The 18,870-nt window shown below is 41.8% G+C and overlaps 1 protein-coding gene across 5 annotated transcripts in view; it reads left to right on the forward strand.

The window, feature by feature from the left end:
* The first annotated feature begins 333 nt into the window (after positions 1-333).
* Positions 334-18,870, forward strand: part of CRY1 (cryptochrome circadian regulator 1) — a 32,087-nt gene continuing 13,550 nt past the window's right edge. The window contains exons 1-3 of one of the 5 annotated variants that reach the window (XM_083700369.1): positions 334-1,549; positions 17,399-17,507; positions 18,680-18,822. In XM_083700369.1, the coding sequence (XP_083556495.1) occupies positions 1,392-1,549; positions 17,399-17,507; positions 18,680-18,822 (410 nt within the window). In that variant the 5' untranslated portion in view covers positions 334-1,391. The remainder of the gene's footprint in view (positions 1,550-17,398; positions 17,508-18,679; positions 18,823-18,870) is intronic. The other 4 variants (XM_083700368.1, XM_083700372.1, XM_083700371.1 and 1 more) reach the window with 4 other exon arrangements.

The raw sequence follows: 18,870 nt of genomic DNA on the forward strand, positions 1-18,870 counted from the left end.
CTTTCGTGTGCATGCACACTTCTTCAGATACACACATCTGAAGAAATATTGTGTATCTGAAGATGTGTGCATGCACACGAAAGCTCATACCAAGAACTGACTTAGTTGGTCTTTAAGGTGCTACTGGAAGGAATTTTTTTTGTTTTGACTTCTCCAAGGTTCGCCGCCCGCGCGCTCCAGGCCACCCCCGTCGCCATCCGTGCGAGCGGAAGGACCCGAACAGCGCGCGCGCCCACGCCTCACCCATGTGTTGCAAACACGAGCCGCGCACGGGCTGGCCCAGGCGGCTGCAATAAAAGCGGGGACGGGGGGGGGGGGGAAGAGTAGAGACACCAGTGCGCGCACCCCGTGCGTACGTGCACGCGCGCATATGTAACCCAGCGGCTCCGGCGCCCGCGCGCATTTACGCGGCTCGCCACGCGCTTAGCAGAAACCTCCACCGAAGCCCCGTGCTCATCCGGGACATTCGCGCCCGCCCTGAGGGCGTGGCCAGGAAGCCGGTTAGCCACGCCCCCTGGCCTCATTTTTATTTGTTTGTCCGTCGACTGAGGGCGGCTCGCGGCTGGAGCGTCGCCGTTTCAGACGAGCTCGTCCCTCTGTGTGTGTGTTGACAGTGCTTTAAAGTAAACCGTTAAGTTTTGTTGCTTTGGTTCTCTCAGCCCCGCGTGGCTCCCGAGCTTTGCGCTGCGCGCGCGGAGGGAGATACCCGCTCCTTCCCTCCCTCCCTCCGCCCGCCAGAAACCCGTAAACACATTTCAGAAACGTGAGGCGGCCGGAGGTCACGTGCCGCGCGGGCAGCCAATGGGGAGGAGGGGGCGGCGCTGGGCGGCTCCTGTAGTGCAGGGTTGCTGCGTAGAGTCACAGGGCGGGCGGCGAGGCGAGCGGCGGCTGGTTTGTGGCTGCGTGTGAGGGGAAAAAACCCAGGAGGGGAACTAACCGCCGTCCGTTCAGCTGGAGCCGGGTCTGCGTCGAACTCCGCGGAGCTCTTCGAGCCCCCCTCCATCTCCTAACCGCCAACAGCGTGGAGCGGGCGCGGGGCTGAGGAAAGAAGGGGTAATGCGTTTCTCGCTGGAGGCCATCGCCACTGCCACCGGAGCTGCCGCCGCCTCCACAGCCGCAGCTGCCGCCTCCACCGGGTCCTAGAGCCGCCGTCGCTGCTGCCTACGGCCCTTGGCTCCCCTGTTTCTTCTTCTGTATAACCCCCCCTGAGGGTGTTTTCCCTCAGTGGCGGGACCCCGGCTCGGCATGAGGCGTGACGCCGACTTCATTTATCCCTGAACAGCCGGCAGCTCTTTACCTTGACTTCTCTTCCCCCGCCCCCCCCCGCAACATCCACCGGCCTCCGCCGCCAGAAGAACCTGTGAGGGGAGTAACCGGGCGCCACTCGGAAGATGGGGGTGAACGCGGTGCACTGGTTCCGCAAGGGGCTCCGGCTCCACGACAACCCGGCGCTGAGGGAAGTCATCCAAGGCGCCGACACGGTGCGCTGCGTCTACATCCTGGACCCCTGGTTCGCGGGCTCCTCCAACGTGGGGATCAACCGGTGGAGGTTAGTGAACGGAATGAGTGGGCGCGAGGATGCGGCTCTTTTTTTATTTAGCCGGCCGGTTTTTATAAATCCCCATTCAGAAGCTTCCCGGTTGCGGGTAGGAAAAGGGGGGGGGGGAGGAAATGGGAGAGGTTTGGGCGTCGTCTGCGCACGCGCGTTGGCTGCTGGTTATACAACGCCGTTTCAGGTACTGTGTAACGCCGGTGAAATCAGTCTTGACGTCCTGGCACTCGGAGCTAATGAAAGGACGGCGCACTTCGGCCACCCGCTTATGTTCTCAGCATGACTTGATTTTTAAAGCTTGCCATTTCCCATGGGAACGGATTCCGTCGTTAACTTCTTAAGCAACTGCGCTTCTCTCACTGCATGCAAAAGAGTGCTGATTTAAAGCGATGAATAAATTCTAGCCCATGTTGGTGGTGTCAAAAGGATTTTTGGATACTCAGAAAAATTGTATAGTTCAGTACTTATACAAACAGAGCTGGCCCAATTAAAAAACAAAACCCACTTCATCTTCCCTCTGTTTCCTGTTCTCCAGCCGAACAGGGTAACAAATATTTGTGAAAGGCTCCAAAAGTTATACCCATTACATGTTTGTCACTGTCCGCTTTAAAGATGTGATCTTTAGTCTTAGCTTTCACTTTAATGTCCTTGCTGTGCAACAGAGGCTTTGCCGTCCTGGGTTATATATGTGTGGCCATGATGCTCACCTTCCTCTTGCTAGCTATGACCTACTCCTAATTATCCCCTTTCCAGCCTCTTCCTGATGCTGGCAGCACTGGGGTAGTTGCACTTGCAGTTCCTTCTGTTGCTGTGCAAAGCAAGACATAACCTCACTTGGATATTTCGCAAGCAGTATTATGCTCATTTTCCAACCACAGACATTGTGAGGCTAAGAGGCCTACTAAAAGTTGCTTCGAATCAATAAAACATTGGGGAAACCTGTGTATATTTGTATGTAACTGTTCCAAATGGTACTGAAAAATTAGGCAATGAGAGCTGTATCTGACTTTTTTTTGGTGAGTTCAAACTTAATAGGATAGTTCTTGTCACATAATCACTGTTCAAAACTGGTGTCTGGTCACTAGCAAAGGTAGACAAATGATATGGACTACTTTGACATTCGTGGAACACAATAAAGATGAAGAGGATTAGCAATCGCTGTAAGGAGTGTGCAGGTCTTTCAAAGGAAGCTTCTTAGTTAGTTGCATTCTGAACTAATTAAACCAGTTTATTGTGAACCAGAACTGCTAGATATCCACATGTGTTCCATGGCTAATTCACAGATAACTAGAAAACTTGGTACATAATGCTGCTGGGCAACTTTTACTTGAAGTAGTACTGGTGTGGGGGCAGGGACAGGAGTCTAGTCTAGTCTTCTAGTTTATATTATGCTACTTACTATGCAGTATGGATGGTAGCAATTTCTTGGTCATGGTAGATAGTAAATATTTCTGCCAGGGCCTCTTTCGGGTCTGGATTTAAGCTGCTAAAGGTATGTTGTCATCTGTTCACCATTTTAAAAATTGTGATTTTAGAAGTCAAAAATAGGGTATTGAATGAATACTTGGTAAAATATATCAACACTGTATAGTAAAAGGTAAAGGTAAAGGTACCCCTGCCCGTACGGGCCAGTCTTGACAGACTCTGGGGTTGTGCGCCCATCTCACTCAAGAGGCCAGGGGCCAGCGCTGTCCAGAGACACTTCCGGGTCACGTGGCCAGTGTGACAAAGCTGCATCTGGCGAGCCAGAGCCGCACACGGAAACGCCATTTACCTTCCCGCTGGTAAGCGGTCCCTATTTATCTACTTGCACCCGGAGGTGCTTTCGAACTGCTAGATTGGCAGGCGCTGGGACCGAGCAGCGGGAGCGCACCCCGCCGCAGGGATTCGAACCACCGACCTTTCGATCGGCAAGTCCTAGGCGCTGAGGCTTTAACCCACAGCGCCACCTGCGTCCCAACACTGTATAGTAGGCACAAGGAAATACTAGTGGAGATGCTTAAAACTGTAAGATGTAAGGAAAATGCATAGTACACTTGTGAATGAATTTTGTCTATTGCTGTCATACTGACATGCCAGGTGCCTTGCGTGGTGTTACTGACCTCCTTTCTCTTGTCCCCATTCCTGGTGCATTTGTTATAGTTCTCATAATGTAAAAACTTTAAACTTGAGTCTGAGTTTCTTTGTGTAATGTTTTTAATGCACCTTATTTCTTAGCTAACAAGTTGTTCAAGACGAAAGTGGCTCAGAATATTTGAGACAGATCCTGTGTACTTCATTCTGTAATGTGTTGTTGTAGTAAGACTTCTGTGAATCTTGCTCTGAATGAAGTGGCTAGCTTTCATTTGGATGCTGTTATGGGAGTCAGAACAGTTTTAGAATTTCTCAAGTTTTGCATTAAATCAACATTGAGATAGTATATTAATTTAAAACTCTACTTTGAGACATATTAAGTGAAGTGAGTCATACATGGCAATAAATATTTCAAAAAAGAAACCAATATTTATCATTTCAAAACTTTTTAATTGCCAGGGGTAGTAGATGAAGCCAACGTGAAGCATTTTCTTTTTTGTTCTTGAACTCTGGTAAAATGCAATACCAGTTATTGGTTAAACAATTAGCCACAACAAAAGGACTTCATAGGTCGGGGATTATCAATTATTTTTTAAAAGATTAGATCTAGGCCAGAAGTGTACTTACGGTAATTCTTAAAAGAAAATAATATTGTGGTCACTTGTTAAAATGCTTAGGGGGCTGGTTAGACAAATATCATGGGGCCATTTCTATCATTAGTCCCAGAGGCCTTCAGTGTCTTACTCATTAGTTAGCTAGCTTACAAGACTTAAGGTTTTTTGAGGTTCTAATAAAGGTATTCCCTGATAGTGGATTTTTGAGTTTTTTTTCTTTAACCAACAAAACTTCACAAGCTTTTCTTGTCTCTTTGATTGGTCACTGTATACCCGAGATAAGCTTTACCATCATCAAAACTGAGTGCCTTGTGAATGTTGCTTGGGTCCTGCAGTTGAGGAAAGTTGGAGTATAAATAAATAAAAGTTAACTGGTAGTGGCATTCATAATTTGAGTTAAGGAAATTCATTGTGACAGAGTAACTGGAGCAAGTAGATAGAACAGCCTTTCTTCAACATGCTGCCCTCCAAATGTTTTGGATTTAGGTTTCATCATCCCAGACAATGTGTCATGCTGATTGAGGATGATGGGAGTTGGAATTTGAATCATTTGGAGGGCACCAGGTTGGGAAAGCTTAAATAGAACACTGGACTTCTGTCTCAGCTAGCCACAGATTCAGTGACTTGCCCATTTGTAAAATGAAAGGGGGGGGGGAAGCATTTGCAGCGGGTGCTGTAAATATGAATTAAGAATGAGTTGAGAACTGAAAGGTTCCACTACATAAATACAATATATTGTAACTTTGTGTAGTAGCAAACAATGTGTAGTAGCAAACAAACATAACTGCTACTGCTGTATTACATAAATTAGTCTTCTTGGAAGTGTGTGTATACCTTGTTCTGGGCAATATAATCATTTGTAAAGGTAAAGGTACCCCTGCCCGTACGGGCCATTCTTGACAGACTCTAGGGTTGTGCGCTCATCTCACTCTAGAGGCCGGGAGCCAGTGCTGTCCACAGACACTTCCGGGTCACGTGGCCAGCGTGACGAAGCTGCTCTGGTGAGCCAGAACCAGCGCAGCACACGGAAACGCCGTTTACCTTCCCGCTATAAAGCGGTACCTATTTATCTCCTTGCACTTTGACATGCTTTCAAACTGCTAGGTGGGCAGGAGCTGGGAATGAACGACGGGAGCTCACCCCGCCGCGGGGATTCGAACCGCCGACCATGCGATCGGCAAGTCCTTGGCACTGAGGTTTTACCCACAGCGCCACCCGCATCCCAATCATTTGTAGACATGTTTTAAAATTACAGTGGAACCTCGGGTTATGTACCGTCCTCCTTACGAACACTTTGGGTAACGAGCTCCACTAACCTGGAAGTAGATGCTCCTGGTAGCAAACTTTGCCCCAGGATGTAAGCGGAAGTCATGGCACGGCTGCAGCATGATGCCCCATTAGCGAAAGCCGCCTCAGGTTGAGAACGGTTTCGGCTTAAGAACAGACCACTGTAAATAAATAAATGTTAACATTGATCAGATATGTAATTTTATTTTTTGCATTTGGAACAAGAAGCTTTCAAACATGTTTTTAATTGATTTCCCTCTGCAAGAGTCATGTTGTGTTTTAACCCATGTTTTCTGAAATGGGTGCATAATTCTGGTGTAGAGCAGGGAGTATATTCACTATATCTTGATGACAATACGTTAAATGAATGGCTTCCCTACTCCCCCTGAAAATCCGCTTGTAAAGCAAATAGGATCCAGTTCCTGGAATCCTCAGGAGGAAAGAGTGCTGTTGTGCTCCGGTCCTACTTGCAGGCTTCCATATGCATCAGGATGGCTACTGTGAGAACAGGATGCTGGACTAGATGGATCACTGGCCTGATCCAGCAGGGCTATTCTTACGTTTTTGTGTAAATATAGTGGGTATAAGAGGAATCTGGTGGAATGGGGATAATCATTCAGGGCTCTCCTGAATACACAGAGCGAAGAAATGTGTCTTAAGGGTGGAATAGCACTGCATGTCAAGGAAGGCATAGAAGCCAATCTAGAAAAGGTGCAGACTCCTCCACAGAAGCAGGGTTTGAAAAATAATGTCATAATGGAGACATATTATCATGCTCCAACCCCCAATCAAGTTGAACTTGAAATGGAGAAATAAATCAGAGGGATCCAAATTGTTAATAGTGGGTGATATTGCATAGAGTTATATAATGACAAAGAGACAACTTTTCTAGATACCCTAAATGACTGTTTTTTTAAAACAGTTGGCTAGGGAATGAATGGGGCATGGAGCTGGAATTAATTGTGTTGACCAGGACCTAGAGCAAGATGTAAGTGTTGCTAAACTAAGGGCAACAGTGACCACAGTGATATGAAACTCAATATACATGTAACTGGGAAATTGCCAGTAGAAATGCAAGGTTCTGTATACACTATATCTTTAAAGCATATTCTTTCCCTCAAAGAATCCTGGGCATTGTAATGAGGAGTTGATGGGAGTTGTAACTCTGTGAGGGCTGAGCTACAGCGCCCATAATTCTTTGAGAGAAAGAATGTGTTTTGAACATTCTTTAAAACTTATAGTGTGTACACAGTTCAATACAGTCACATTTGACTGAAAAGTAAACTTATTTTAAAAATGAGTATGACAGGGAGAGTCAAGAGAATCACATCTCTTTTAAAAGCTTGGAGGTTATTTAAAGCCATGGCAACAGAAGGTCAACTAGAACATATGCTACAGATTCAGGGGCAAGAAGGCGCTCCCCCCCCCAAAAAAAATTGAATAAGAGAACATTAAAGCAAAAAGAAGCAAAAGATTATGCAAAAGAGGGAAGCAGAGGGAAGGAATTGACTATATTGTTAGATACATTAGCAGCACAATCCTACATGTGTCTGCTCAAAAGTGAGTCCCATTGAAACTGGCTATAGGGTTGGAGCCTAAAACAATAAAAACTGATATGTTTGAATATGTTGGAAACATATTCAGTTTCTGTCCAAGACATGTTTGGATCCTGATAAGAGATGGAAAGGTGTGCTAGGGAAAGATGGAGAGCTTGGAGCGAGAGTTCTAGTACTAACTGACAGATCACTGGGGCAATAAATCCACTTGAGTTCTTAAGGAACCCAAATATAAAATTGCTGATCTTCTTACAATAATGTATAGCTTGTTCCTAACATTAGCTTCTATACTAGAGGGCTGCAAAGTAGCTAATTGAACATCCAGGAAGTTACCAGCTAATTATAACAACTGTTCTGTATGTTGTTGTTGTTTAGTCGTTTAGTCGTGTCCGACTCTTCGTGACCCCATGGACCAGAGAACGCCAGGCACCTCTGTCCTCCACTGCCTCCCGCAGTTTGGTCAAAACTGTTCTGTGTAAATTGGTAGAAAGCACTATCAAATTATCAAACAAGCTTCTGCCCTGCTAACATTTTTTGAGAGAATCAATAACTGAAAGGATAGGGGAGATCAAAATGATCAGGAGGCTGGAGCATACTCCCCACAAGGAAATGTCACACTGGCCTGGTTTCCATGACATGGTAAACCAGACTGACTTCCTGGAGTTGTATGGGCTCCTGGAGAGAAGCTCTAAACTGCATTGCTCCTCCGCAGTCTTGAATAGTCCCATGGTGAGCTAAGCAAAAGTTTGACTTAGCTAGCAGTTTTAATCCAGTGCTGTGGTTAAGCACTCTCCTCGCTAACCATGAATTGTAGCCTAGGGTTATTCCTGTATTGCATGTGGACAAGGCTGTTTTGGGAGGGAAGAATTGTTCAATATGGCTCTAAATTTGAGTACTGGCCCTGTGTAACAACATGCTATAGTTTGAATATGAATGAGCTGACATGAACTGCAGGCCCACTTGCCATCCTCTTTCCCTTTTTACTCCATGAGAAATGATATAAAGCTTGGATTACTGGTTAGCAACATATTGTTTGTTGCTGCACCCAAACTGGCAAGGAGTTGTTTGTTCACACTACAGATTGCTAACAAGCCAGAATACCAAACCAGGATTGAAGTCTGTCTGTGTGATTTGCTTCCTGCATTTTTATCTCTAGTGTTTTAACCCTTACCTTAAATGGTATTACTTTCAGCGCTCTTAAAATTGTCTACAAGTAAAACACATAACTGTTTAAATGTGGAACAGTATTCAGTAACCACAGATTTAATAGGTATAAGCTTTTTGCTTACAAGTATGTGTGGTCACCTGTGGAATAGCCTGTTGTTAGGCCTTCTCTGCATTTATTTATTTATTTATTTATTTATTTATTCATTCATACATACATACATACATACATACATACATGCATACATATACCACTTGATTGGAAAAAATATTAAAGTGGTTTAGAAAAATTTAAAACAAATTTGAGAAAAAATCATAACCATATTGAGTTACTCTGTTTCTGTCTGGTGGCATTGGTTTACTTTGCTTTCATATTGACTAGGCATCAGCAGAAAGGTCATTATTATGTGCTTCAGATTATAGTAACTGAAGGAATCCCTCAAATTCTAAGAAATTCTCATTGTGAGTCACTCTCTAGGCTTTGGGCAAATTTTCATCTCTCTCCCCACCCTCCATTTATTAGTCACTTGCTACCCAAAGGTCAAGGGACGCGGGTGGCGCTGTGGGTTAAACCACAGAGCCTAGGACTTGCTGATCAAAAGGTCGGCGGTTCAAATCCCCGCAACGGGGTGAGCGCCTGTTGCTCGGTCCCTGCTCCTGCCAACCTAGCAGTTCGAAAGCACGTCAAAGTGTAAGTAGATAAATAGGTCCCTTTAAGAAACAGATTTTGGCAGGTAGAATGTAGGTAGGTAGTTTCTCTTGTTAATAAACTAACTAAGGTGCTGCCTTTTAGAAATTACGTTGTCTCTTAAGTTGGGATTTAATTTTATGCAGAGTTGTATCTGACTTTATTTCTGGACCAAAAATGTAAATAAACGTTTAGTTGATCAACAAAAGAGTGAAATAAGCCTGTTGAAATCAAAATGAATTATTTTAGAACATCATACTTTATCAACCTTATACATGGTGAATGCTGACGAGAGCTTTTAAAACTACAAGACTGACATTCTGAAGCATATTAAAGCACTTCATAGGACAGTTTGATGCTGCTGTCTGGGATATCACTTTAAAAAAGAGAAAAATGGCTTCTGTGTAAGATGATAAAATGAACAAAAACAGTAGCATCATTAGTCCTTTATTTGCCTGAATACTTCAGCTAAGACACCATAGACCAGTACAGTTGTATAACTAACTGAATGAGTCATCTGTTAAAGAAGCAAGTGTTTTGAGAACTAAATAATGTCAAGCAGTATATAAAGATTTGGTTATATCGGAGAAGACCAGTTTGTTCAGTTATGTATAAATACAGCATAGTTTGTACAATGATAGTGACACAATGGACTTTCCTTGCAATGAGCAAATGTGTGTACCTGCTATATTCAATGTGATATGATGGAAGATTCTGTCCTAGAAACCTTTACCTGTTTATCTGGCATAAATTCTATTTATGATAAGCACATGTACGGTAAACAGACTTCACAACACTTTTTCTTCCATGAGTTCTTTCTACTGTTCTCATTGCAATGGCATTCTTAAATAGCATTTTAATTTTCATTAATGGGAATCCAAATATAGAAGATTTTAAATTTAGTTTTTGTGTTTGTTTTTAATTGCATGACTAGAGTAAATGTTCTCACTAGTTTAATTCTCATTCATTGAAGCAATATCAGTTCTGCTTTTCAGGATCATGGATCCTTCCAAGGCAGTTTATACTTAAAAGGTGACAGCAATAATACAACATTGTTAACTATAGAATTGAAATCAATACAATGTTGATATTACTAAATAAAAACAAACCAACAGCAGATGATATAACCATATGTATTACAGCCACCCCCTCACTCTTAGTACTGTGGTACCTCAGGTTAAGTACCGTATTGTTCGCCTTATAGGACACACTTTTCCCCCTCCAAAAATGAAGGGGAAATGTGTGTGCAACCTATGGGGCGAATGCAGGCTTTCACTGAAGCCTGGAGAGAGTTCCCGCTGGGCTCCCAAGGCTTGCGGACAGCAGCCTGCAGCCCGAAACCCGGGGAGCGCAGCAGAGATATCCGCAAGCCTGGGGAGACCGACGGGAGTTCCCACCAGGCTCCCAAGGCTTGCGCATAGCAGCCTGTTCTGGGGGCTGGGGTCGGGGGAAGCTTGGGCTTCCCCTGCCTCAGCCCCGCGCCTGGGGGGAAATATTTTTTTTCTTTATCCCCCCCCAAAAAAACTAGGTGTGCCCTATGTGCCGGTGCGCCCTATAGGGCGAAAAATACGGTACTTAATTTGTTCCAGAGGTCCGTTCTTAACCTGAAACTGTTTAACCTGAAGACCACTTTAGCTAATGGGGCCTCCTGCTGCCACCGTGCCGCCGGAACACGATTTCTGTTCTCATCCTGAAGCAAAGTTCTTAACCCAAGGTACTATAGGTACTATTTCTGGGTTAGCGGAGTCTGTAACCTGAAGCGTCTGTAACCTGAGATACCACTGTATAGGATACCAGCTTAACCAATTGGAAATGTAGTTTGTAGGATCTGTCTAAAACAAATCTGAACAGCTGTCAGAGAAGGAAGTTCTATAGATGGGACTGCCACCAAAAATCCTATCTTATATGTCTGCCAGGCTAATTGTACCCACAGCCTCCAAGGCTGATCTTAAGATCTAGGCAGCTTCCTATTTGTAGGTGATCCTTCAAGTATCCCAGTCCCAAACCATTAAGGTTTTCAAAGGTCATAACCATCACTTTGAATTGGACCTAAAAATGAACTGGCAACCATTGCAGCTGTTAAACTATTGTAGTTATATGCTCGGAGCACCTCATCCAGCCAACATTTGGGCAACGGCATTTTACCCTAGGTGAAGTTTCTGAAGTATCTCCAGAGGCAGCCCCACATGGAGTGCTTTGCAGTAGTTGGTCTGGATTTAACCAGGACATCACTACCTGATTCAAGATCTGTTTAATCTAAGTGGGGTTCCGCTGGTACACCAGCCGAACTTGGTAAAAGGCACTCCTTGTCCCACCATCTGTGCTATAAATGCCCATTATGCTTACTCACCTAAATTCTATGTTATAATTACATTCTATCTAGTGGTGATTCATATTTTCCCAGGTTCAAAAAACAGTGTTTTGTCATAACTGAAATATGTAATATTGTAACTACATGATAACTACAGAAATTTATGTAGATAGTGTACAAAAAATGAGTGTTTCTTACGCACACAAAAGTGATTTTGTGACACTGCCTTAGAGAAGTTGAGGGAATTTTGGTGGAAGTGTTTTGTCAGAACTGAAATATATAATATTTTAACTAGATGCTAACTACAGAACTTTATGTAGATAGTGTACAAAAATGAGTGTTTCTTACACACACAAAAGTGATTTTGTGACACTGCCTTAAAGAACTTGAGGGAATTTTGGTGGAAGTGGATTTCCTAGCTCAGTTGATAGACTCCCCCACCCCAATTGTATCAGATCCAAAAAGAGGTAATTAATAGGTAATAAAATTAACATTTTTTGAAAATTGAAAAACTCTGATGGCAAGCAATAAAAACATGTTAATTCGCAAGGTGAGCCTCCCCCCCCATTTTTTTCAAAATTGAAAAAAGGGTGAAATTCCATGTTAGTCATACATTTCAGTAGGTGAGCATTAGTATGTCTTAAGTGGGTATTGCCTACTCTTTATATCAGGTACATCCAAAGTTTGTTTCAGGTGCCTAATCCGGCCCTTCACCTCATCAAATCTGGCCCTCTTTGAAAAAAGATTGGAGACCACTGCTTTATATATGTTGACTTTCAATATTCAGGTTTAACTTCTGTGCATCCAGACTTCTGAGCAAAGTTTTGGAGTCCTAGAGCTTTCATGATAGAAAATCTGAACTATAGTTTTGTTGGGCACTTTGATCCATTATGCCATAAGAAAGGAAGCACGTCTTTAGTCTGTACTGTAGCACTTTGGTCAGTAGCCCTACATAGATATTGTTCTGACTGCTGCCTATAAACGGTAAAAATTACTATTTGTGATACTAGTTTTGATCACATGCATTTGGGAGAATGGAAGAAAACTAGATTGGTTGGCTTCCTTACACTGTACTATATTCTTTCATGTTGTGGAAGGCTTTCTTATACTACTTCTTACACCTTTCATAGCACAGTTGCAATTTTAAAATAAGTCTTTTTGAAATTTGAATATTGTGTGTTCAAAGATGTAATTTTTCTGCAAATTATGGCGGATAGTTCAGCTGTGGTACCCTTTTTCTGTTTCAGCAAATGTCTGATTTATTTCTGGCTGGTAATGCAGTGTGATCTCTTCAAAACATTGCAGTGATTAACTTGAAATTCTAGTTATGAAACTGTGTTGTAGCATGATCCTTAAAGTAGGTCATTGTGACGGGAGTAGTCCAAACAGGCTGCTGGTTGCTAGAGCAACGACCTATTTAAGAAGCCCTTTCTGTTGATTCATATTGAAACAATCCTTTAGAAATCATATAAGGAAATGAGTTAAAAGCTAACACAGATGGAGAGAAATATTAAGGGTTTGTTATACTGGGTGTCTTTCTCTTCCCTACTCCCTTTCCCCAATCTGTTGGGGACTTTGAAGATTAAATTGTATATGTTCTGTTCTCAAGAGGTTCTCTTTCCATTTAGGCCTCCTTTGCACACTTAGATTGATTATCATTTTTCTTAAAGCATGCATAGTATTGTTTCATTTAATTCTAACTTGATAAACTGTTATTACAAATTATTCAGTGTGTCTGTATATTGAGCTTTCATGCAAAGTACTTAGACATTTTAAATAGAACAATGTAATTCTGATTATGTGCAAGGAAATAGTTGAATATGTTATGTTAATAGCTTGCCTTTTCCTCTGGGAAAGTGAAAATGACATTTTAACCTTAAAACAATTCTGAAAGAAGTAGCTGAGGCTGAGAGATTATATGCTTGTATCTGTAGTTAGTGAGGAGATTTGATTCTGGATTTCACACATCCAGACTCTAGTCATTGCACTACACTGTAAGTGTATGCATGGATGTACACACAGAGTAACAAAAACAGATACATTACGTATTTGAAAATCTTTGGTTGATCAGCAGAGGAATGCTTTGATCAGCTTTCAATGTAGCATTTGTCTACTCTGTAAAAGTTGAAAAGATAGATGTGAGAGCAGGGTAGATAATACTTCTAGAATCTCAGAAGGGATTGTCAGTAGTGGCAGCGTCTTCCTTTCATCTGCATTAGGTGAACAGAAAAGCCAATAATTAGTTGTGTATTTTTTCTTTGCTTATTTTTGCCCTCTAGATTCACAAACAAAGAACCAGTGTGATCTGAAGTTGAGAATCCGATCAAGATGGAGTGGGGGATCAAATTCTTAAAGCCAATAAGTTCACTTGTGGACCCTGGGCCAATCACTGTCTCGCAGCCTAACCTGTCTCACATGATTGTAGTGAGGATAATATGGAGGGAGGAACCAGTACCCTGCACATCTTCAAAATCTGCTCCTGTGTATTGGGGACCTTCTGGAGCAGATTTGGGGTTGGGAGGAGGAGAGGAGAGTCCTGTTGCATAAACAGAGCTTTACTGGTACAGCATTAAATACAGCTGTCTGTGTGCTGCATCTTGAAGCATGTGCTTCTTGGAAGAAGAGGCAGAATACAAAAATTGCAAATGAATAATAAGTGCATATCTCATTATACACGACAAAGCCATTTTTCACTTTTTCACCCCTTGCTACTTCCTGTAAGACCTATTGCAGTCGTTAAGAGTCGTCAACTCTTAACACAGCTATCTGCCAATCACCCATTCCCACCACCCTTCTGAGTAATACCCCTCCCCACCTTCTCACTATATAGAAGGGTCTGGAAACTTCTGTTTCAGTGTATCTGAAGAAGTGTGCATGCACACGAAAGCTCATACCAAGAACTGACTTAGTTGGTCTTTAAGGTGCTACTGGAAGGATTTTTGTTTTGTTTTGACTATGGCAGACCAACACGGCTACCTATCTGTAAGTGCATAAAGAATATCAGTTGAGCTTGTGCAAATAATATTTTTCATAGCACAAGATATCTAAGAACTATAGGTTATGAATAGTAGCTTTCACCATTCAAAAATTAGAGCTTATAATGGAAGTTTTTTTTGGGGGGGAAATGGGGCTGGGAATGAGAGTCTAGGATCCAGCAGCTATGGGCATCTCTGCCTCTGCTCTAGAAAAGAACCACTTTTTGAGGTTGGCACTGTTTATTTGAAATGAGGTAATTTTGATCAGACTTGGGTGATAATTTTAGAACTGTTCTTTAAAATTGTTAATTTACATTTTAATAAATTCATAAAGTTGTATGGTTGCTATACAGATTATAGGTCACTTTTGACACTTAAGACCATCACTGCTGTTGAATAAGAACAACTTCCTCTTCCACTTGACTGAAGTACTATGTTTGCAAATAAGATAAAAGGTAAAGGGACCCCTGACCATTAGGTCCGGTCGTGGCCGACTCTGGGGTTGCGTCGCTCATCTCGCTTTATTGGCCGAGGGAGCCGGCGTACAGCTTCCGGGTCATGTGGCCAGCATGACTAAGCCGCTTCTGGCGAACCAGAGCAGCTCATGGAAACGCCGTTTACCTTCCCGCCGGAGTGGTACCTATTTATCTAATTGCACTTTGATGTGCTTTCGAACTGCTAGGTTGGCAGGAGGCAAATAAGATAGGTGTTACATAAATATCTTCTATAGCTTCATCTCTGATTATATGGGCTAAGAGCACTCAGGTCATAATATCAGACTTGTAGTGTACATAATAGAAGTCCTCTAAAAATGAATTGTTGTTGAATTGTGGCTGTTCAGCTGGTTGCCAGTCTGCTACTGGGCCAAGTTCAAGGTGTTGCTATTATTATACAAAACCCATAATAACTTGGGACCAGTTTACCTACGAGATTGCCTTACCCCACATGTGCCCACTTGACTGCTTCAATCAGTGGAATTGGCACTAGTATAGGTGCCACAAAATACCCATTCCACATTTGTGAGAACTCAATTGTTTAGTGCGGCAGCACCTGCACCTTGGAACTCCCTGCTTATTGATATCTAGCAAGCATTTTCTTTGTATTCTTTTTGGCACCTACTAAAAACATTCTTATTTAGGCAAGGCTACTGAAATGCTTAGAAATGCTGGTGTTAATTTTAATCTGTTTTAGTATTTTAATGTTTTGTTGTTTTAAAGAATTTTATTTATCTTTTTGTAAACCATGGTGAGGTGTTTTGGGTTTTTGTTTTACAATCAAGCTGTTTATCACTTTTATGAAACAAACAAACAAAAATACTGATTGCTAGAAAGAAAGCATTCCAGTTTGCAGTTTTTTCTCTCTTTGCCACTCAGCTGAGTTATTTTGGTCACAGTGAGTAGGTTTTAATGCAATCCTTTAAAACAATAGTTGAAATATAAGTCTGTCTTAAATATCAGTGCACATCTGTGTTTCTGAAAAATGAGAAACATACCCATCAAACTATAGGAATATTGCAGAAGACCTGTAGGATTAAGCAAGGCAGGCAGTTGACTTAGTATTGCTATTCTATAATTACAATTGTTCTAAGACTGATAATTCAATTTAATAAAGAAATTTAATTATGCAACAATGAACTATTAAACATTTCTAGGAATGCTACCATAAATATATGAGATGAATTAGAAAAAGCTTAAAGGTAAAGACTTATTCATTTCTTAACAAAACTGCTGATCTCAGCCCCCTTCCCCTGGGGTTTGGCTATATCATGCTTAATTGAAAGCAAAAAATAGGTTAGCAACTTTTTAATGCTTAAATTAAAATTGTTTCAGGAGAAAAATGCATTTTAAAGTGTATATCTAAATTCATTCCAGTTGACCCTGCTATTATATCTCTACTTAAGCATTCTGTGTTGAACCAGACTCTGGTCCATAAAAATTAATAGTGTGATAAATCTGTTATCATTAAGGTGCCATAGGATTCTTTGTTTTTGCTGCAAAAGACTAACCTGGCTACCATTCTGGAATTTCTTACAATGTAAGATCACTCTTCTGCCATTCAGGAAAATGAAGCTAACTGTATTAGGCACATTTAAAGGTAAAGGACCCCTGACAGTTAAGTCCAGTCGTGAACGACTCTGAGGTTGCAGCGCTCATCTCGCTTTACTGGCTGACAGTATTTCCGGGTCATGTAACCAGCATGACTAAGCCGCTTCTGGTGAAACCAGGGCAGCGCACGGAAACATAGTTTACCTTCCCGCCAGAGCGGTACATATTTATCTACTTGCACTTTGACGTGCTTTCAAACTGCTAGGTTGGCAGGAGCTGGGATCGAGCAAGGGGAGTTCACCCCATTGCGGGGAATTGAACCACCGACCTTCCAGTCGGCAAGCCCTAGGCTCAGTAGTTTAGACCACAGTGCCACCCGCATGTATTAGGCACATTTAGCAGCACATAAAATTCAGTAGTTTCCCATGAACTGTTGTACCTGAAATATAATATAATATGAAATTATAATTAATGTAACAAAGTACCTGAATTTGCTTTGATGAAGAAAGCAAAGGTGTTTGACAGCTAATAGATTCTGTGGAAAACATTCTGTGCAAAACATTTAAATCCTGTCTGAGCTTAATCGTCTTAAGAGTTCCAAAAGTGCATATTGGTCCTGCTATTATTCCATTACAGATATCACAGAGTAATACATCTTCTCTGAATTTGCTGACATCTTTGGCAGCACTGTAAACTGCTCTGTGATCCTCAGATGGGCAATATTTAAATTTATTTAATAATAATAATCTTGACTATTGATTTTTTTGGCAAATCATCTACACAGTGAGACTATGCACTGAGAAGATGTCAGCAGTTTCGTGTTCCCCATCCTAGTGCCCATCTACATGCTGTTGGTCTGGAAATAATAATCCCTGACCATAAGATATGCTAGCCAAGACTGATGCAGTGCAGCAATATCTAGGGGGTACAAGGTTGGGGAAGGCTGCTAAAATGTGAGGTTTTATTATAACACCAGTTTTTACACTATTAGAACATTTACATGAACCCTTGAATGTGTGCATAATTGTGACAGTTGGGTTACAACTGTTCCTTCATGCAGAAAATCTTGTTAACTTCAGAGAGGCTTTTCAGAAAATAAATGTGTCCCCCCCCCCCCTATATCTTCCTTACAGGTTTTTGCTTCAGTGTCTTGAAGATTTGGATGCCAATTTACGAAAGTTAAATTCTCGTTTATTTGTGATTCGAGGGCAGCCTGCAGATGTGTTTCCAAGGCTCTTTAAGGTAAAATCCGATGCTTTTCTCCAGTGCTATTTCTGTGCAACTTCTATACATTTATCAAGTTGTTTCAACATAACATAATGTATTCACATTTGATTTGGAGAGCTCTTGAAACTCACAGGAACATGAACAGATCTAGCTACTCTGGATCAATGTTGTGATTTTTTTTAGTGCTATGGCAAAATTTGAAAAGCAGTACACACACAACAAGTTCAGGTGTGTAACTTTTCTCAGATATATATAAAAATGTTCAAAATTAAAACTCCCTTCAAAAATTGTTTTATTTTCATTGTGATGCAATACTGTCACAATACACTGTACATGTACACAAACATTAAGATGTTTGTAGTGACAAACAAAAAGCTGCTTAGGGTATGTTTTGGTAACAGTTGTATCTGCTCATTCCTTTCTCTTTTGTTCTTCCTTCCTACAAAGCTGTCAAAAATTGGTAGATATTTTTCAAGTGAAACAAAGGTAGAGTGTGTGCAAAAAGACTTATGAAAGAGGAAAGGCCTGCTTCCATATATTAATGATCCTGTTAATCTGGATTATGCATCTGATCAGTTAGTCTTTTCAGGCAGTGGCTGAAAAAAGTGAATATTAGGGATATACTTGTCAATTTACAGTGGTACCTTGGGTTACAGACGCTTCAGGTTACAGACACTTCAAGTTACGGACTCCACTAACCCAGAAATAGTACCTCGGGTTAAGAACTTTGCTTCAGGATGAGAACAGAAATCTTGCGGCGGCGGCAGGAGGCCCCATTAGCTAAAGTGGTACCTCAGGTTAAGAACAGTTTATGAACGGACTTCCAGAACAAATTAAGTTCTTAACCCAAGGTACCACTATACTCTTAAGGCCTTTGAGACTGCATTTGGGATAGATGTTCATTTTTCTGCAAGCCTGTACTGTTACACCTATAGCTTCCTGAGAGGAGGGAGCTATAGATACTACTTCAGTTTGCTTAAATCTTTCATGGCAGAACTCTTGGCTCACATATTCTGTGCAGCCAACTACAGTTGCAGAAATTCTGAATTTTTTGGGCTGTTCATATGCTACTGTATACATTTGGCCACTTGTGTTTTTGGTTTGACTGTATTAATGTTCATTTATGTTATCCCTATTTCTCCATGATCTGAAACAACTATCCTTTTAACCCTTTTTCAAAACTGCAGGAATGGAACATTACAAAACTTTCTATTGAGTATGACTCTGAGCCATTTGGGAAGGAGAGAGATGCAGCAATTAAGAAGTTGGCTAGTGAAGCAGGAGTGGAAGTCATTGTACGAATTTCACATACTTTATATGACCTAGATAAGTAAGTTAATAGTTTTGTGAATTTAAAATGAGAAAGATAAGCTTCCTG

This window comes from Podarcis gaigeae (genome assembly GCF_964106915.1).
Source record: "Podarcis gaigeae genome assembly, chromosome: 10".
NCBI lineage: Eukaryota > Metazoa > Chordata > Lepidosauria > Squamata > Lacertidae > Podarcis > Podarcis gaigeae.